The 21,734-nt window shown below is 43.9% G+C and overlaps 1 protein-coding gene across 4 annotated transcripts in view; it reads left to right on the top strand.

The window, feature by feature from the left end:
• The window catches only part of GRM7 (glutamate metabotropic receptor 7), a 266,715-nt gene that overhangs the window by 224,699 nt on the left and 20,282 nt on the right, over nt 1-21,734 (top strand). For 3 of the 4 annotated variants that reach the window (XM_050712778.1, XM_035546870.2, XM_050712779.1), the window contains one exon: nt 12,910-13,156. The exons of the other annotated variant lie outside the window; for it this stretch is intronic. In XM_050712778.1, coding sequence (XP_050568735.1) covers nt 12,910-13,156 — 247 coding nt within the window. The remainder of the gene's footprint in view (nt 1-12,909; nt 13,157-21,734) is intronic. 4 annotated transcript variants of the gene reach the window in all.

Here is a 21,734-nt window from a genome sequence, read left to right as displayed (position 1 = left end):
TAAAGGGGCTTGGGGGCTTGGCTTTTTTTGTTTTGCTTTGGATTTGCAATATTAGCTTACTAGGCTACTGTGTGTGATTATAAATCTATAAAAGCGCCTATGTTACTTTTGGTTTATAAATTTTATTTTGGAAGAACTGACTGAATGAAATAAAAGGGCTGTTTGCCTTCATAATGCAAGGCTGACTGATTTACCATCCATAAAAGTAAAGAAAATTGCAAAACCCAAAATGGTGAACAGTATATAGTAGGGGGGGAAGCCATTAGGGCATTTGCGCCTCTCTTATTTCCAAGCTATGAATAATTTTGGCAATATTTTCCAGCACTGCCAGGGCAGAGCAGCAGTGTGCTGTCAGCTGCACTCGCAGACACTGCATTGCCATGACAACCTTGTGCAAATGCGGGAGCTGCTGGCGGTTGTCAAGCCCGGCATCACTTGTGACCTGCAGCTCGACAAAAGAGCCTACCTGCACAATACACGCCATGGTATCGCAATTGCCCACGCAGATAAAGGCACGCTAAGTGTAAAGAACCAACCTGTGAACTCGAGGGAGTTTCAGGAGCTCCCTCTGCCTCCGGACTGCCCCCCTTGTCCTCGGAGGCCGGCTCCTCGCGCTGCACCGAGGCACTCCGCACCTCGACGTTCTCCTGCAGCCTCCAGCAGGCCCCTCGTAGCAGCATTGCATGCAAAGGATGGAAGAGAAACGTTTGATTCTTCTGGCATCTGTATCCTGATAAGCTATTGCAACGATGTCAGAGGACGTTTGACTCGGTAGGTATGTTCAGCCTAAACCCGTTAGCACGGCTGTGGTCCGTTGGCCAGAGGGCCTGTAGGGAGGTCTGGCTGTGTGCCCTGACACACGGACGTGCAAGACCACTAGTCACTTTTCTGACACCATAAGTTGTGTGTTCAGTTTGGCTGAAGAGGAGGTCGGTAGAAGTTTTGCTGAATTAATGTATACTTCTGTGCTGCTGGAAAGTTTGCACCTGCAGAAAGTTTGGCATGTCCGGGTGAAAGTGCTCTTCAAAACTGTTTTATTATGCATGAATTTTTATGAGGGCCATAATATTTTTAGTTTCCTGGTCTACCTGCCCATTTGTATGTTTACACACATTAGCCTACTGTTCATGTTTATAATCGATACCTTTCACTGGATGCTCACTCCTCTGTCTAATACAAATGGAATTGGCTTGAAGTCATTTGACCTAAGTTTATTTCTATTCTAGAAGACGTTAATAATTTAAGAAAAAATTTGAGATAGCTTTGTGCCGTGTTCATTTCACAACTATTTGGTGCAGAAAAATTGTACCTGTGGTAAGGCTGTCTGGCCTCTACCATTATGAGCAATATTGGCTCCCAGGGTGTTCCTGGAAGTTCTCAGGTCTCACACGGCCATTTCTGCAGCTCTAGCTTGCCGGCGTTTCTCTAATGGAGTGCTTTTTTACTGCTTCCACAAATATTCTCTTGAAAGCTGAAGATAGAAGTTGGTAATTTCGGTAATTGCAGGAATTAGATTACCTGAAAAGCATCAGTTCATGATCACACCATCTCAAATACCCAACTTTGGGGCGAGGATGTGAATTTACTTGGCTCTGGGCAGCAGTCCCTGCTTACTCCTGCGGTGGCTTCTTTGTGCAGGTTGCACATGTGCCCTGGGATATCGGTGTAGCTAAGATGATAGCTGGAGCTGCTCACATCAGGTGCAGAGATACCGTGCTGCAGTCAGAGTATCCTCACTTTATTTTGCTCAAAATTTCAAACCAAGTATTGGATGTTCTATGGTGTGTTTTTTTTTTTTTTTTTCCTTTTGCATTGAATTATTCAGCAGTTGAAGTGAGTAAAATTAAAGATTTCTAGACTAGTGACGTTTGGAATATAAGAAGGATAGCAAAATCTATTTCATTTGAACTCTAATCTCTGGTCATGTATAAAATGAATAAAATGCAATAAGTGTGGAGAAATATGATTTATAACAGCAACTGAAGTCTGGCGCTGAATACCCTAAAATGCCAAGATTGTATGTCAGTCAGTTTAGTAGTGTAGCGGTGAAGGTGAAGAATGAAATGAAGTCTTTCTCCGATGATGTAATCTTCTGAAAAAATGACAGATAAGAATTATTTCTAGCTCCAAAAAGCTAAGTGCTGAGCCACTGAGAGAGGGAAAAGCCATTATTTTAATAATAGAAGTCAGGGATATCTATTACTTTTGTTGCACTCTGTGTTTGTCTCTTAGTGGTGTGTAACTTATTTTATAGCTATTATAACAAACACGAATAGCAAGCAAGGGATATTAGGCAGCTCTGAGGACTGATAATGGGTGTCTGACCTACTCGCATCTGTGCTTGAAACACCCAAACTCAGCTGTCATTGACATTTATTATCACCTGATGGCCCTTCACTGACCCAACAAAACAACTTGGTGGGGGTCCTGGCACACTCCTCTTCTGGACAGACACCCACGCTGGACAGTGGCACATCACAACTGAGATCGCTGTGGGAAAACTTCACCCATTTTGTAAACCTTTCCATTGGCTTATGGACTTGTAATTAGCGTAGAAGAAAAATATGCGCATTCCGGAGCTTCCATGCTCTCCATACGTGTGTTAACAGGTAGGGGACCAGGAGGGTCTGTCCTTGCTGCACCTGGATGTGGGTCACAGCCTTGCCACCACCTCCAGCCACCCACCCACCACCCTCCGATCTGCCGTGGGACACAGCTTTCGTCACCACGCTGTACAAAACACAAGAGAAGATGAATCCAAAAGGAGACAGCTCTTCATCCTATTTCAGCAGTGGAGATGCACAGGGGACCTTGCTTCAAACAGTACTATTCTTGCAAAAAGATTGTTTCGCTGGCACATCCTTCTGTGCCAGATTACCACTTCAAAGAAACAACAAATCTCAAAATCCTCATAAAGTCAGAGGATGCCATCAGTTCCAGGTAGTCACAAATTCAAAACCACTTTAATCTTTTGTTGACTTAGGACAGGGTCATCACTGTTTATTTCTTGGCTGAGCAACTCCTAAACGACTCTAAGTAGTTCATGGTCATCTTTATTGTCTCTGTAACTGATACAGGAGAAAAATTGTTCTTTTTTTTTTTTTCCAGCAGATGCAGAATCCCTGCAATATATAGTCTGTATAAACTATTTGACTCGTGGGATTGTCTTTGATACTGTTTCAATTTCTATTTTAGCCATTTGATGCCCTTTGAAAACAGCAACATGCTTTTCCGTTGTTGCTCTGTCCAATTACCTGAATAATTTAATTTCCTTCTGGATAAGCTCCTAGAGTTTCTCTGAAAGGCTGGAGAGACAAAATTCCTTCTCCATCTGCATGATAACCCTCAGAGCAAGTGCCTTAATATTTAGTATTTTGTGTTACCATGCAAGTTAGGGATATTATCCAGAAATATTTCTTTTTCTGATGTATGCAGATTTCTTCCTTGCATAAGGAAGTTCCCATTATAAGAGAAGAAGCTGTATACAATATTTACCTCAAATATCTAAAACATTAAAAATACATACATTTATTTCATGTTTACTCTGCATGTTTGCCTGTGAAATGCAAGCTGAAAAACTAAATGTGTCGGATGATCTGATTTAGGACACGAAAATTTAAGTTGGTTTTGGCAATGTGACATCAGAAGGAGCAGTTTTATACTGCGGGCAGAGGGAATTGGAAATTAGTCCTGTTGGAGCTGTGTACTGCCGTACTGTCTGCCTTTATATTTGGCCTCTGCAGGTGGTAATCCTTCAGAATATGACCCCAATTTTCCCTTTGTTATGCTAAGCCTCCTGCTGCTAGAAACATGTTGAAGCGTAATTCATCACACCCGTTACCTGCCTAACTCTGGCATGCAGGGAAGCCAGGTGCCTCAAACACGACGGCATCAGCAGACGTGGCTCAGGGATTATCAGTATTATCCCTCGTGCTCGTCCCCAACGTGATACCTGTGCACTGTGTCTGCCGTGTCTTACCAAGTCCGAAGGAGGGAAGGAGATCCCACCTGGAGGCGTGGTTTGGGGCATTTCACAGCTCCGGGCACCTTCTTCTCCCAAACGTCCGTACTTCATAACGTGGCTTGGAGCAACCCAAACCAGGTGCGCCCAGGCCCTCGGGTGACCTGAGGAGAAGTGGGAGGCCGCCGGTGCCTGGAAGGGCAGCGGGGCTGCAGGATACGGCGTGGCTGCTGGCAGGTCAGGTTTTTAGATGTTTTGGGGCTGTTCTCCGTTTGGTGGTGTAAATGCTGTTAATACAATTTCAGACAGTTGCTGGTGACAACTGGAAGAGCATCACTGCTGCGCAGGTGCTTCAGGAAGGCGTGGATGAAAGTCACAGTGCGAGCTGCAGAAACAACGTGCCCGTTTGGGTAGTTTCCGAGGGCTCTCCAGATGAAACAGAAAGGTCTTTGCCTCTCTGCAGGTATTTTTTGAAACTGGTGCATGTCAGAAAGAGGCCTTATCCTCAGTAAAGTAGGTTGTGCTGCACTGTTGAAGGGGACGGAGGTGCGTGTTGTATTGCTTCTACTGCTCCCGTGGCAGCAGACAAACACTGAATTTCAGTCTATCTCAGAACGAGAACAGAACTGGGTGGTGGTGAATTATTATTTCTAGTTCTCAAAGTCAACATTTACAGAAGTAATTCTTAGGCTGAGTCCCCTGTGTGTTTACTTCTCCAGGACAACTGAATATTGACATTAAATGTGATATTTATTGTTAACAGCCAGTTCACCTTTGGTCACCTTTGGAGATACAGTTGTGGAAATGTAGCTGATGAGCTGATGTTGCATCGCGTACAATGTGCAAGGCTTGGCTTGTTTCCTGAGGCAGTTAATGACATATTTTGTTTTCTGCTTCACTGGTAGTGATTCTTCAGGTTTGAATCTTTTCTCATCTCCTATCTCATTCTTGTAGTAGGAATTGTAATTGTCTCCCGGTGAGTGAATGAAAGAAACAAACCCAGGCCTGGTTTTGTGACCATGACCCATATGGCATTTTTGTGGTGATCTATTATTTATTACTTTTATAGTTTATTTGGAACTCCAAATTTCTATTTAGTTAAGGGGAAACACACAGATCATATTAAATAAAAAAAAAATAGACCAGGCAAAGAGAAGTGATACTTATTTTATTATTTGCAATTAATATTTAAAAAACTGAAAACCTCCAAAGGCATATAGACCTGTTGGAAGAAAGTTGTCTTAAACTGCCCTGACAAAAACTCATTTTCCTAGATCTTTGAGGCTGTCACATACAAGCGAGCTTATAACACTTCTTGGAAGAAGATAGGCAGATATTTCTCCCAGCCTGTGTGAGAGGATTTTCTTCTGGGCATGCCGCGTTCCCCATGGCTCTCCAGGACTCCGTCCTGCTCTCAGTGTAGTGGGTAGGTGGTGCAGTGCCTGGCAGTGGGTTTGGCTTCGAAGCTGTCACCACAAGATAAATATTTATTGCTGCTGTTGCTGGGTTTCAGTGCTGTGCTGAGACAAGCTCTTGCTTAGTGAGGGCCAGCAGATAGCCGATGACCTGTAGAAAGAGCGAGACATGATTGTTATTAGTCTGTGTAAAAGAAAAGTAATTTGGGGAGCTACTTTCCAGACTTTAATCTTCTTCACTTTCATATCTCAGAAGGGATTGTGATGCTATTTTGTAGGTCCTTGCTTTTTCTGTGGAACTATTTTTGTTTTTCCATTACACTGAAATATATCTGCAAAGTTAACTGGCAGTTTTTTCTGATCTACTAGATATAATGTTGTGAGATGTTCCAAAGGACTCTAACAGACTATTTTCACTGATGAAAGCCATCCAGCCTCAGGTCTGCTGTAACTAGGCAGTAAAATGGTTCCCGTCAGACACACAAAGCTCCTCTCCAAGCTGCAGAACAAACATGTTTTTTAGTTGAAAATCAATTTGCAAAGAAAAAATGTACGCTTACCTCATCACGTTTTAATTCTACTTCAGTCCATTTAATGCCTATTGAATTGTCTTAACCGCAGGTACATTACATATTTCTGTACAGTGGCTGCAGCAGATAAATGTAGGGGAGATAGAGGTTAATATGCACGGTATGCCGTAGGCAGTAGCAGGTGAGCAAAGAGACTGCAGAAGGGCATTTCAGGTTGAATCTGTAAAATCTAAGACCTCCTCCTAACCTGAGAATTGTTCTAAATATTGCGATCTGTGAGGTCAGAAAAGGAGATGGCCTTAAGCTGGGGTCAAGATCCTACTCCATTTCTGGGCTTCTTAAACCAAGACACTGCACAGTGCAACTTCAAGGAAATGAGGGGTCTTTATAAAACAGGCGGCGCTCTCTGGAAGAGTTTCTTACAAAGGGCTCCAACTATGGAGCTGCCGCATGCATACCGTGCTGCGGGGCTGCACGCCTGCCCCCAGCCCCTACGCGAGCCCCCAGCCCCAAGGCACCCCGCGAGCAGCTCAGTGCTGGGGCCGTGCTGCTGCCCCCTGCCCTCTGCCAGCTGTCCCCTGCCCCTTGCCCTGCCCCAGCCGTGTGAGCGGTGAGCTCGGCTGTGCCTTCACTGAGCCACCCCAGCACTGCCAGCTTGCAAAACAGCCAAGGCTTAAAGGGAAATTTTCTGAAACTAAAATCCCATCATTTCCTCCAGTGTCACCTTTCATATAATTACCAAGCGCAGAATTTTTAATTAAATGGTGTGACTGATTCTGTGACATTCCCATAGACATTTCACAAAGACTATTTGCGTGCCTTGCTATTTTGTACAGTAATAACTGCAATCAGCATAACTACTATGATTTGTTTATCAAACGTCCCTTGGGTAGCATCCGTTGTCATCTGTAAAACTTGGTGAGCATCACGATTTACATACCATTGCCTGGCTCACGGCACTGTTGAGTTGTGTTGCTGAAGCACCACCGATGCTCACCTCCGCAGGACAGCGTGGTTGTTCCGGGTGCTGTGAGAAGTACCCACCAGTCACAGCAGCACAAAAAGCACGGCTGTTGACTACTTTCTCCCACCCCTGGTAATATCTTTCCTGCTCACATAAGAATAAGTTAGCGTTCTTGACCATTGGGGTAAAATTATATTTTTAAAGACACTAAATTCTGCAAAAATCAGGGATCAAAAGGTGCAGTTCTGAAGCAATGGAATTAACAAGTTGAAAAGCAAGGGGAAAAGAGTGCCTCAGATAATCGTCCATCTGTACCCCCGAACAGAGGGAGTCCCGAGGGTGTGCGTGGCAGCCCTGCTCTGAATTACAGCGCTTGGTTGCTTGACCTCACAACCTTTAGTGTCTGTCGTAAGTACACAACTTGTGTGTGTTGGCATGTGCACATACCTTTCACCGCAAAGATAATCCAATGCTACAAAAGCATGCTGAACTACTGGCACAGCGTGGATTGCAGTAATGCCATTAGGAGCAGTAGGCTACAACAGTGGCAACTGCTGTGGTCGCCCTCTCTCGTCTGTTAAATGACCTCCTGCAACTGCAAATCTCCGTCTTCAGGATCACTTCCCAGATGTTTGCCACTTTTGTATAAAAAGTGATCTTCCTGATAACCAGCTGGGGGGATGCTGGAGCTTGGTGTCCACAGGGTGTATTTTTTTGTTGGTGGTGGGATTTTGTTTTGTTCTGTTTTCCCAAAATAATGTTAGCTTGAAAGAAAGGGAAACCACTTTCCCTAAACGCCGCTAAAACCTTCTAATCTAGGAAAAGAGATTTTGCTTTGTTTTGTTTTTTTCAAGACTGCTCTGTTCTCTAAAGGGCACTGCTAAATGACAACTTTAGCAGATTATGATGCTTAAAAGGATGGGGATGGAGACAGGGGTCCTGGAAGTCGTCAGCAGATAAGCTTCAGGGCGGCGTGGTATTATTTGCAGTTGAGCTGGTACCATCCAAGTGAAGAAAGCAAGTGTATGTCTGTATCTGCAGGAGCCAGCGGCAGGAACCCGAAATGCATGCGTGTGCTGTTGGAAAGCCTCAGTGGGGCGTGAAAAGAGGATTACTGAGCCAGGTCGGTAAAGAGAACTGACAGGATTGCTTCACATGAAATATTTTATATTTCTCAGACAACAGAAGTGCACATTCCTTGTGGAAAGTCATGGTTGCCTGGGTAAAGTCGCAGTAGCCTGAGACATCCATAAATCAAGCTGTCTGGGGACACGGGGGAGGCACGAGCTGTGCCAGCTGGGTGCCTTTCTCTGCTCGGGGCATGGCGCTGCCCTCCCCGCCTGGCACAGCCTCAGGGGCCTGGAGAGGATGCAGGAGGCTGCCTGCTGCCTGTCCCCAAATTAGGGTGTTTTCAGGGGTGCTTTGTGACTGGAGATTTTTATGCAGTGATACCTGCCCTGGGTCCTGGCCACGGTAACAACAGCCGGTGTGGCCCCGTGAGAAACGACGTGGCCCGTTGTGATGGGTTGGGTGGGTGACAAGTGGGCAGCACCTTGTTTAGAGACAGAAGGTATTGGTTCTTTCTAGGCAAAGCTGATCTGCAGTTGTAAAAGTACAAGCAAAGCCTCCACTGGAGAAAAAAAAACAGATACTTTCATCTTTTTTTCATTTGCCTTTAAAATGCTGTGGTAGCTTTGGTGGATAAGGGGGAGCATTAGGCACTAAAGTGTCTGAGAACAAATTTATATTCAAGTCTCTGCTTTCCATATATTTGCAAAAACATAATGCAGTGGGAGCTAATTTTAGTTTTTATTAAAAATGTTTCTCATCCTTATGTTTGCATAACATAATGTAGCGGATGAGATGAATCTGCAGATGACCTGCAAGAGTCTTCTGGGAGATTTATAAACTGTCTACTTCATCTCTAAGAACATTTGTTTTAATTCCCATATAAAAGTGAGATAAATTGGTTTGTGATAACACAAGTCCAAAAATATCTGAAATTACCCATTTATTTCCATATTACAAAATAACACAATTCACTGCCTAATTAGAAAGCTGAATTAGATGAAAGGAGCAGTTGCTCCTGATTAGACTATGAATGCAAAAATTAGGCTACAAAAGTAATGCTAACTAAAAAGACTTCTCTAAGAAATGCTGCTATAAGTTCAGTTATTATGGACCAGCAGTCGGAAATCTATCCACTGCATTAGTGAAGACTGATAGGTCTGATCCTGCGGTGCTTTGCTTCTGAAAGCAATCCTAACTCGTGCAAAATTGTCCATTGATGTAGTTGGTGCTATAAAAATTGCTGGTTCTTAGATGTGTGTATTCAGGACCCGTCTAATTTTCTCTCAAGGTTTTTAAGGTAATTTTCATCACTTGCATGAATAAAGCAAGAATCTGGAAAACATAGAAATCTAAAATTCAAATGGAAATCCTTTATGTAAAATAAATGATAAAATCTAGGTGTCTTTGCATGTGAATGATATCCTTAGGGTTTAGTTTCTCTGGTGCACTGCTTCAAAGTCTGAGGAATTTGTAACGGCAGCCTGTTACATTTAACATTAAGTTAAAATCTGTTAGAATTTAGTGCCTGATTGAGAGAGGAGGGGAGAGAGAGATGTGAGAGAAACCCTCCGGAGCGAGTTTCCCCGGGTGGTGCAGTACACATGCCTGCAAACCTCCAGAGAAGTGGGCTTGCAGACCAAAATGGCATTGCTGTTCAAAAGCTTTGGTTTCCACCAGAAATACTTAGTTCAACTCCAGTTCTCATTCAAGTCAAGGTGGCGCCTCTCACACTAAATCTGCATCTTAATTTCTTAATTTTATCTCAAGTTTGGAAACTACCGGGTTTCACTGGCAATCTATAAAAGGCATACAGGACTTCCATTGTCAGTTAAATCTTATCCTTTGTATTTTAAATCACCAATTTCCATTCATCTAAAATGCTTTCAGAGAGTTTATCAGAAGAAGCGAAATAAGAAATGAAATAGTTTCATGTAAACTGCATTTTTATGTTTGACTGGTAAAACCACAAAGCAAAGATAAAATACATAAAACTGCGGTTCTGCATAATAAGCATATCTATTAGTTTCCCTTATCTGTATAAAGCTCCCATTTGTCATGAGAAGCATTATGTGTCACTCATCTTGCCTTGTTCTACAAAAGCTCTCTTCTCTCTCTCCTTTTATCTCCCATCAGCGTTTGCAAGGTAGCATCACGCTGCAAGACCCCACTGATTAAATAATAGTTTAACCCTCAACCCCGTAATAGCATGAGGAAATCAGAATTAATGCCTGCGTGCACCTAGATAAAAATGTTTTGTGGTGCTCTGGAGGTTGCAGCATTTGGGATGGCCGCAGCCCTGCCTTCAGGGGAAGTCACCCCAGGCTTGGCCAGGCACCTGTTGCACCCCCCCCCCCCCCCCCAATTTTGTGGTCCAAATTCCTGCTTTTTCTGTAAAGGTTTTTATGTTCTCTAGAAAAGTGAGTCAAAAGTTAGTTGCAAAATATTACTGTGCATTTTTCACCATATGGCATCCTGAACAGGCGTGCTGTGAGTTGAAGTCATTTGTGAATAGCATTGAACAAAGCACCCCTCGGCGGTACCCATGTGTGTTCTGTATTGGTGACAGAGCCCCTCGCTAGCACAGACCTTCTCTAACCTTGTAGAAATGCAGGTCTCATACTACTTATTACACATTCACTGCCTGTCAGGTTTAGTTACGTACCTTGTATATAGAAGCACGTTATTAAATGTGTTACAGAGCCACGTCCTTCTCAGACTAAACCAGAAGGACTGCAGATGTTGCGTTAGCTGGCTTTCTTCTGAATTATTGACAGAGAGGTATGTGGTCTGAATACTGAGCTGAGTCCGACAGTCCCTAGGTGTAATGTAATTTGTCATTTATGCAGCCCACAGCTTCCCCGGCTTCAGAGGCGCTGTGAGCCTGCAGCTCCCAACAACTGCAGGAGCTCTTTATGAGCTGGAGATAATAATTACCTTACTTAGCGAGGATGAACGCTGGTAGAAGTTGCAAACATTTTGAGGATAAAGAGGGCATCTTCCTGCCTATCCTTCAGCCCTTAAATTTCTAATTTTCAAAAAGCTATTAATTTAATAAATATTTAAATCAGTGTTATTTACACCAGTGCAATGCACTTGACCCCAACTGAGTTACAGGTCATTTACTTGAATGTAACCGAAAGGAGGATTAGCTCCAAGGAAACTAACGCGCAGCAAACTGTCTTCTGTTTTAAATGTCCTTATAAGATTAATATGCGCTGTGCTTATATACATAGAAATAAAGACATGGAAGATACATATGTAGTGCAACAACATTCAACGGCAAGGCATAAGGTGAGGAATAACTAGACGTGCGGTAACCCTGCAGCAGGCAGCAGTACTGCCCTACTGCACGAAAATAAAGCAGGGCTTTGGACTAGGTGACCCCTCACGCTGCCTTCCAGCCCCGAATTGTGTGGCTTGGCTCAGCGTTTCTTCACAAAATGTGAAGGGTTATTTCCTAATGTCCTGGCTTTGGCAAAATTCTGATAACATCAGTGTCATTTCCGTCTGGTAATGAGTAAATAGGAACTGAGAAGGCACTTTAGTTTTTGCCTGTGTGCATCAGTATAGAGAGATGTCTGTGCACAGCATGTTTTTTATATTTTCCATAATGCATTTTATTGCTTCCAGTGGTCATCTTAATCAGTATGATAGCAACAATTATGTAGCTATAACTAGCAAGTCTGGAGACATTCATATTTTTCCAGATACAAGAATTTGGAAGTATCTGGGCAGGGTCAGCATCTTACTGTGCCATTATATTTATTTATGGAGCTTTTCCATCAGAAGTTCAAACTGATTAGCACTGAACAGAAGGAGAAGAGAAAACAGTGTTTTGAAGGAACTACCCACAATGTGTAATAATGTTTGCATGTGTATGTTTTTGACACACATTTAATTTTTGAATAGGATCTGTAGGAAGTTTGCTCCTTTTTCAGCTCCCTCACACCTGTATTGTGCTGCCTGTGCCTTTTAACTCAGGAAAATCCTTTCAAGTTACAAGAATTGTTCTAGTCCATCTATCAAATGTACTTCTAAAAAGATAATTAAAAAAAAAGGCATTTCTAACCCTATGTATTTGCAGAGTATGCTTTAAAATACTTGTGGTTTCTTTGAATGCTGATCTCATGGGAGTAGCTGTTCTCTGACTTGAATATATACAATTTTTTCATAATAAACGTAGCTAAATGACAGGAGCACACAAATTGTTATGTATTTTCTGCAGTTATTTCAATGAATTGTACAGAATTGAAGTATAGTAAAAACAAGAAAAAAATCATTTTTTTAAAAAAGGGTAAGGTCTTTTTTTACTAACCTATATTATAGTTTTAGTGTTCTTCTTTATAATGTACAGCAGACCTAAGTTTAAATTTATACCAGCACTATTGAAATCCACATCTGTTCTTCACTCCTTAAATAAAAAGAAGCTATGCTGTAAGCATACAGGAGAACTTGTATTGTTAAAGGCACCAAATGTTTCTAGCACTGAGCCTCCGAAGGGGCTGCTGATACCCCACTAGCTGGTGCTTGTTGGACCTCATGGCATTTTGCAGGGTGGAAGTCTTGCCCCTTTTGGTTGAAAACTCAATAAAAATAAAAAAAAAAATAAAAATAATTAAAAAAAAGTTTTTAAATGGTTAACAATTTTAGCACACGGTGTCACAGCCACTGGTCAAAGCACCAGCACGAATACTGAGAATTGGGTCGGACAACCCCACCTGCCCGCTGTGGTGCCACCGGCACACCTCCTGGAGGCCCCAGGAGAGCCCAGGCTGCACGGGCTTGCCTTGACCGCTGGCTCCCGTCTGCTCACCTTTCTGCTGCTCCTTGCAGCGCGCAGTGCTCTGCTGCCCTGTGTTTAGCCCACCGCAGTTACTTTGGTCGTATTTAATGTTCTCTCTTTGAGTACTGCAGCCTGCTTCCCAGTCATCTTATTTGTAATAGTGCCTCATGTGTTCTGTCTCCTAGCTCTACATACAAACTACCACACTTACAATATCCATGAACTTAAGTGCTTCAGTGGCCCTGGGGATGCTTTACATGCCGAAAGTGTACATCATCATCTTCCACCCCGAGCTGAACGTCCAGAAGCGGAAGCGCAGCTTCAAGGCTGTGGTGACGGCAGCGACGATGTCGTCCCGGCTCTCGCACAAGCCCAGCGACAGGCCCAACGGCGAGGCGAAGACGGAGCTCTGTGAGAACGTGGACCCCAACAGTGAGTACCCACCTCTCCCTGGGGTTCTGTGCGTGCTGGAGACCTTGACCAATGCCTGAGTGCTTAGTATCGTTTGGCCTTTGCAATTAAAGATTTTTGATGACTCGATTTTTTTAAATTCTCTCTTCCCTCCTCACTTTTTTGAGTTGTGCCAGTCGGCAGCAACTCCTCGCACAGGGTGTGGTAGCTGTGAGGGCTCCTCCTCCTTCCCCTCCTTGTGAGTGGCAGAGCAGCAGCATCCTCGAGTATCTGCAGCATCCTTTAGCCTGGGGCACACTCAGCCCCGGCAGGTGCAGTTTCCAGGATGGAGGGACAGGTGCCAAGCTCACCCGTAACCCTGCTAACCTGAGCTACCATTATGTTTTCTGCAAAGTTTCTTTGCAAAAAGTCTCACCATCCTAGAAGTTCCTATTTAGGGATTTTATCCGGTCCTGTAAAAGTGAATGCAAATCTTGTCATTGATTTAAGAGGATAATAGATCGAAAAGATGCTTCCAATTTCCTTAATGCACATAGCATGGTATATTGTAGCACAAAATTACATACTGAGGCCATCAAATTTGATTTGCATTTGAATCTGGAGGGAGCTGAGGAAGGAGACAGCTGCACAACTTTGTAGCATATTGGAAAGGTTTAGGCATGTCTGCAGTTTTTATGAAAAACAGATCTGAATGTGGAGAAATGCCCTCTCCTTGCCCATGATCCATTCATCCATTTGCTGCTGAAATCCCTGCCACTTCTTGTCTATTAAACTGCTGTCTGAATACCTGCCTCAAAGCAGAAACTCTGCTGTCAAAGCAAAGTGGGAACAGCTAGCAAATTATTGACACAGCACTTTTTCTCCCTTTATTCACCCCTAGAGTGTGTTTCTGTGATGTCTTATCATACAGGTATACAAAGCATATTCTATCTGGAAAAACAGAATTTGTCTTCAGAAACTGTGAACTATCTTATGGTGCTGGCAGAAGCAGGAGACAGCGAGGAAATGTTTCTAACAAATTAAGGACTGTCCCATGCCTCCTCTGAACAGAACCTCACTGCATGAGGAAAGAGATTTATTTCCTGCCTTAGGGTATTAGCCAGCGGGAGAGCTGCAGAGCCCTCTGCTACGTCAAATGTCTGCTAGGCGGCAGAGGCCCCCAGTACGAAACCCTTCCACTCTCTGTCCCTGGTTCTTCTCCATGCCGTGGTGCTGGGGCTGAGCCCTCCCGTGTGCAACCAGGGCAGCTCCTCGCGGTGCTCGGGGAGGCTCGCGGCCAGAGGGAGGAGAAGGAAAGGGGAAGAGAAAGGGGTATTGCTAAACTGCATTTCACTAATTCCTGGTCTGGTCAAATGAGGTGGAGTTAGCTTTTCCTTCAGAAAAATTAAAATAAAAATTTTCATTTAAGGACATAAACCAGAAGAAGAGGAAAAAAAAGTTATGATGATGAAATATTCGATGTAGAAATAGAAGTGTTGCCCTATGGGAACTGATTTTTAGTAGTTTCATATTCTTGGTTTTCCCTTCTGATTTCTTTTTCCTGTTCTGCATCTTATTTGCAGTTTCCAGACTTCTGAGAATACTTTCCTCCCCTCCTCCCAAAACAGTCAGATTTTTCCCTGGGAAGGAGATGTTTTTGTTAAAAGGAAATAGTGCTCAGTTAAAACCCCATATTTATTACAAAACAACGTTTTCTCACCCAGGGACTTTATGCCAGAATGCTCTTTTAAGAGGCAGTAAAAGCAATAAGGGGCAGATTCCCCCACTTGCCGTGGTGTGCAAGCTTCTGCCTTAAGGATCCAGCCTTCAGTCCTGGTTTTGTTAACACTGATGTAAAGCTGGTGTAAAGTCCACAGGGAGGGAAGCCGTCACAGCTTCAAAATTGATGTACGTGACTGGAAAGTTATTTCTGTGAGCTCTTTGGCTTACATGGAAGACTCTGAAGTGTACCCATTTGTTAAACTTAGCCAGCCAGGAAACGTGCAACCATATTAATTTGAATGTCTTTCTCCAAATACCGAGCTTTTTAATATTTAAGGTTTGCAAAACAAACAAACAAAAAAATGTATTTTTGGCATCTTTTTGAAATTGGTATTGACCCCCTTGCCGTTAAGAGGAGGCGGGGAGCTGGGCCAGCCGCAGCAGGAGCCCCGTTGGCCATGGCCTGCACGGGGCTGGGCACGCTCTGGCTGCCAGCTCTGCGACAGGCTCCTTGGAATCTCTTAGGCTGAAAGTTAATTAATTGAGGGCAGTTAAGCAAGGAGTCTGAGACTCACCGGCACAGTGGAAACAAACTTAGCTGCAGATCTGGCTTAGCTACCACGTGTTTTCTTGGAAGCATAAAAGGGCAGTTGGGTTTTTCAGTTTGATTTGCTGTTGTATTTCCTGGTGATGCTGCTGTTCGTGGCTTGCTCAGGTGCTGGAGACTGGAGTTGCCACTTCCATTGAAAATACACAAATATTTCATATCTTCTAAGAGCAGATTAACAGTGAGCTATCAGCATGGGATTCATGTACCTCCAAACATTGGGGAATTTGGTGACTAAGCCTGAATTTCTAGCCTGTCCTACTTATATGGCCTATAAACAGAGTGAAAAAGCAAAATGTGGATGGTTCTACAGAAAAATAGCCTTGCACAAAACCTAATTTTTTTAGTATTAGCTTGAAAAGACCTCCTAATGAATGGAAGATCTGCATGTAAAATTGGACAGCCTGTCAATTACCTGAGGCTTCAAGAGCCAGTGAGCCCCAGCAGCAGGGCTGAGCTCAGGGTAGAAGCAGGGCATGCAAGCCTCAGCTGGCGGGCAGGGGTCCGAGCTGGGCGAAAAGGTGCTGAGCACTTAGGAGAGGTGGGCTCAAGCACTGAGGTTGCAGAATGAGTATAAAAGAAGAAACTGTACTAATGTGGGAGGAAACGCATTTGAAATGCAGTGACCTTATATCCTGCCCACCAGGAGCAGGGACTCGCAGTGCTGCAGCTTTTGCTTTAGAATGCCTTAAAAGTGAGAAATTTCACAAGCTGAGCTCCCCGGCCCTGACCTGGGAGGGCTTCCATGCTGAATCGGATATATTAAGGCCAAGCTTCTCAATCTATAGCTGTGCTCCTTGTGACAACTCTCTTAGTCATTCCAGCTTGCCATCTGGCATGTGCATGCTTTTACTCATTCAACATCTTTTTTCTGCTAATACATGTCTGCATCTGAAATGTTTTGCGGCAGATTAAGATGAACAGAATTTGGTGCGCAGCAGCTTCTGCCCGTGTAACAAGTTCGTTCTGCTCTTGTGTGCCCTTGCTCAAATTTCTCAGTGTTTGGGAAGATGCTTCTCATCAAGCCTGAAGTTGAATGGATAGCAAGCGCTTCTGCTGGGCTCTCTGTTTGTTTCTGCTGCAAGAACAGGGTCAGAGCCCAAGAAAACATTTGAACCTCCAACCCATTCTTAACTTACATTGAGATTTACATGTAATTACTCCTCCTCCTTAGCAACTTGCTTTAATTTGTGGCTTTCCCAAACACAGCAACAGGGAAATCAGCATCGCTGTTGTTTGGTAATGAGGTGGTTGTGCTTCTTGTGGGCTGGACCAGCAGACCTTCCTGGGCAGGCATTTGTTTTATGGGCATTTCCCTCTTTAAGCACTGGTGAGAAGGGAACACAGTGCCCAGAGCTGCCTGGATGCTGGACATACAAGTGGCTCTTCTGGGCAGCTGCTCGCCCGCAGGCATTGGGGTGGGCTTGGCAGCGTGGTGAGGGTTGGTCTCCCACCACCCCTGTTATCAGTCTCACCACCTGTGAGAGTGGCTGTGGTCAGGTTCACCCTCATATTTTGCTCTTCTCAGAGCTGATAAAGCTCTGAGATCAAGACAAGTGTTGCAGCAGTGCCCATTAGTATATGGTAGTGAACAGGAGGCGTGCAGCATCTCTGGCCAAGACTGAGGGCATCAAAGTGACAAACAGCTGGAAGGGAAGGGCACCTTGAGGGAGGATATTCAAGGAGTTTAGCTGAGATCTGTTGAGAAGTATCAAAGGATTGGTGTCCCCATGTACTTGCCAGAAAGGTTAGGGTCTGAATAGATGTAAGGGTTTGATTTTCAGTAGCATTGTAAGTCTGTGGGCTTTTAAGTTAGCAGGTGCTTTGAGGGCTCAATACCTATGCAGGCATCTTCAAGGTGATTTTTTTTCTCCTTTCCTTAGCATTACATAGAAATTACTTGGCAGATGATTCTATTTTCAGGAGTGGAGTGCAATCCCTGCCCATTTTCCTAAACAGAAGACAAACATTTGCAAGTTTCCATTTTAAAACCATGCTTTCCTGAGTGCTGCAAGCTCCTCTCTCTCTGACCAGCATGACAACAAGAACAGTGCATGTCAGTTCTCATTTTTCTCCATGTGTTGGGAATGGACATTGATTTCATCGTCAGTAAGCTGTGAATAGTGAATATGGGCTGCAGACACCTCTGCAGATGTATGGGCACTGCTATGCAAATAATCCCGTGCTGTGCTTGTGTATTCATTTGTGTTGATCCTCAGCATCACTGACATGGCATTGCCTGTTCCATCCTTCCAAGAGACAAAACTGAAAGGGTTGTTGATGATGCTGAGGAACCCAAGAGCAAGTGAGTGCGTGGACAAGGGAGGACTGGGGAGTGTTAAATTGAAACCAAAATGCTCCAGAGTTTGTTAAGGGGAGAGGGAAAAAAATCAACCAGACCTGCCCTTTTGTGGGCAGCTGCTCCCATGTTCAGAGGTACCTGAACTTCTGTGACCTGGTTCATTTATTTCCAGCCCAGGGCTAATTTTGTGTATTGGCGTCTCTCAGCTTTCCACTATCGCTGCTCTAATCCGATCCCTTCAGTCAGATTAATATCTTGGCCTCGGTGACAGGGCAAAATTTGAAGAGTTTGTTGTGAACAGACGCATTATACATACCAATGTATTTACTTTTCCTGTAGACTGCATACCACCAGTAAGAAAGAGTGTTCAAAAGTCTGTTACTTGGTACACTCTTCCACCTACTGTATAGCTTTTGCCTGCTTTCCAAAAAGGTAAGGAAAAAATCCAGCTTCTTACTATTTTATTCTCAAATAATTATTATCATTATAATATACATGAGTAAATGAGGAATGTGCATTAGTGCAGCTGTGTCAAAACAAGGATCTGTCTTAAAAATTGTTCACACATCCATTATCCAAAGCTCCCATATGAAGGACCTGCTTTGGAAAGTGAAAGCCCAGGACTTGGGCAATTTTAACCCCTGTGCTGCAGGGAAATGAGCCTGGCGGTCCTCTGCATCCCCTCGGTGGAGGTGGATTCCAGTGAAGCCTTTGGAGATGTAGGTATTTGATAACAATTTAAAAAGGAACAAACAAATCATCAAAATTTAATTATGGCAATCAGATCTAACAGCTAACAAAATGCTTTCTGAGTCACTTCTAGCTGCCTTACCAGCAGGGTTGCCTGGCAGCATAAAAATAACATATGCAAATGTGTGAGCAGTCGTCTTTACTCTAAAATTATAAATTGCTCAAAAAAAGTTTGCAAACTATTTTTCCTTTATTTATTTATTTATATATTTTTTCCCTGTGGCTGATCCCAGTGACCACTTCTGATTAACCACAAGTGAACAATTTTTGAGTGCTGGCTTTTTCTAAGTGTTGTGACTGCCTACGTGATGATCGTGTGAGCTAATTTTGTATTTGTGACTTCATCAGCCAAGAGTTACTGTTTTTCTAGTGAAATTAGGGGAATGACAAAGCGTTTGATATTGAAGATAAATAACTAACAGCCATTAACAAGTTCTTATATCTGCAATTGTGTCTGCTCATCCAGGTTTGCTACTGCTTTGAGGCTTTGGCCAGGTATGAAAGGCTCTGGCCTGGATACTGTGGTACGGTGCACTTGGGGCTAGAGGAAATTGCTGTATACAGCCTTCCAAACCTTGCTTAGCTGATCCCTAATAGGTGGGAACTTGTATCAGCAAAGGTAGGAATGTAGCTAGAATTGAGTCTCTGAGTCGCAGGGAAAAAAATCCCAACCACTAATATCTTTAGCTGGTGTAATTTGCCACAGCTCCAGTTTCAATTCAGCTTGAGTTCTTGTGAAGTGTTCAAATTGCTTTTTATTGTATTTGAATCAAGCCTGTTATTCTAACTTGCACAGCTCAGGCAGAAAGCCTTATTTAAGGTGTGAAGCTCTTTATGAGCATCAGAACGACCTGACTTACCCATGGGCTGAAGTCAGAAAGGTTGACAGGGACTGGTGTTGAGGGAAATATAACAAAGTAGTTGGAGAGGAGAAGGGGCCACTCAAAGTATTATTGCAAATGTAATGTGAAAGAGTAAAGAGCGACTACATGAAGATGAAATTGCTAAAGGAAGGAGATCAGTAGAATAAGTGGGCTATATAAGAGATCGCACATCTTGTGAGAAATCACTTTTTTTTTTAAATTAAAAAAGGTTTAAAATTTAAAGCACTAGGAGCTAATGTTTCTAAAAATAAATATAACATTGCTGTATAACATAAGGAACTGGTATCTGCAAAGGCACACAAATAAGTTTGTTATCCATGTCCTATAAAAAGCAATTGGCTATTCAGATTCTTTGCCCAAATTTTAAAATCTTCCTGATACAAAACTGTGAAAAATACAACAGTTGAGGATGACTTGGGCTTGTGATGGTTTTGCCCACTCTGGAGCTCTTCTGCATCAGGTGTAGCTCTCCATTCCTCACCCGTGAGCACCTCTTTTCCCACTGGGATGATTGCTGTAGCCCTGCTCGCTATGTTTTGTTTTGTTCTTCCAGGAATGTAAAACAGAAAAACAGCAAGAAACTATACACTGTATTAAAAGCAAAGCAATGATATCAGGAAAATATCGACTTAGTTGTAAATTGACATTTGTTTTGCTAGTAACATATTTGTGTGTAGGTATGAGCACAGTGCTTAAACTGCTGCTCGACTATATTAATTTCTGCTACGTGATGCATGGACATGTGTACTTATAATGCTTTTAAACTGTTTCCTGTGAGTGACAAATAGGGATTCTTTACTGTTGAGGCTGATGAAAATACAAGGCTTGAAAAACTCTACGTAGTATCTGGGTCAGGGAAAAAAATTGTCCATCACCTGAATAAGGCGAAGAAACATCAAATGCTCTTGCAGAACTACAGTCACGTTTTGTACCACAGAAATATCTGCAGCACTCTTCTCCTGATCCATCTCCAAGCATTGTGCTTGCAGGTCAGGAGGAAGAGGCAGTCCGGTGACTGCACTGCCTGCGATACCTGCAGGACCTGGGTTCACCCCTCCGGCTCGCAGAGCGCCGTGCTCCCGCAGCCTTGCCCGGTGCTTATCCCAGCACAGAGGTGCCCACAGGGGGCAGATGGATCACATCGGCCTGGCAGGACAGGACAGCTCCTCACAGCTCCTCTTCTCTGCTGCTTTCTGGGCGGGATGTGCAAGGACCGTGCTAGTTCAGGGGCAGCAGGCCTCCGCGCTCACAGCTCCGGGAGTTCCCCTATGCAGTGCAAATGCTGCGTGGTGCGTTGGGATTCATTTGGGCATAAGAAGGAAAAGGAAAACCATGGCTCCCGTTTTTTCCTCTGGGGAGGACCAGAGCAGTGCCCATGGGTCTTGGTGCTCTGAAGTCTGCCATTGCATTTATAAAAGCAGTCAAAGAGAGACTGACTGGAGAGCACCCCCTGCTTTGGGGTCGGATTGTTGTTACTGGGCACTGTTACTCTGGTTGCCGTTTGCAACGAGATCGTACTGATAGTGCTTCAGCACCTCGAGCCATCTTAGCCGGGACATCGGTGTGACTCTGCAGCCCCACCAGCTCCCTTTCCTCCTTTGTCTCTCTGCTCCCGCAGCTTCTCCTCAGCCAGGCTGGGTGCTGACCATCTGCACCTCTGCGCCCTGTGTGAGCCCCCCCCTGCATGGGGCCACCCGCTCCAGCCGGCAGCACCTTGGGGACCTGGCAGCTCTCTGAAGCTTCGTGTTCGAACCGCAGGATGCTCTGTAGCTTGTCCCGCCTTAAAGTATGAGATATAGAATCATTATTTTCTAGATTGAGACGTCATTTTCATTTTAAATCCTGCTGGTTTCAGCCCGAAAAATAATGCTCTGTGTTTAACCTCACTTGAAGGATTTTCTATTTAGTGGAGACTGCGAAGAAATGAGAATATGCGGCAAAAATTGATAAGCAAAAGACTTTGACAGGTCCTCACCGCATCTATTTTTATTCTGGAATAGCTTACTGAAAAATAAACATTTATCATGAATTTCTTCTAACAACAATACGCTCCTCTCCTAAGTGTGGCACAGGTGCTTCCAAACACCCTGTGCGCCTCCCCCTGCACCCCCACGGCTGGCCACCGAGGTGCCACTGCTGGGGGGCACCTGGGCTGCAAAATGCTGCCTGGAGAAACGATTTCAAATGATAGGGAGGGGCTCAGGTGTAAAATGTGTGAACAAATTAACTTCCTTAATTAGGAAGTTTTTCAGGTAAAATTGGCTTTCTGTAGCCTGCCTGCTGAGAAGGCTCAGTCCTTGAAGAGCACAGGCTTCCCCCATTTCCTCTGGTTTGGGAAAGGTGGATGCTCTGAGC

Source organism: Cygnus atratus, chromosome 10, assembly GCF_013377495.2.
Source record: "Cygnus atratus isolate AKBS03 ecotype Queensland, Australia chromosome 10, CAtr_DNAZoo_HiC_assembly, whole genome shotgun sequence".
NCBI classification, from domain to species: Eukaryota; Metazoa; Chordata; class Aves; order Anseriformes; family Anatidae; genus Cygnus; species Cygnus atratus.
This window is presented reverse-complemented; position numbering and strand designations above follow the sequence as displayed.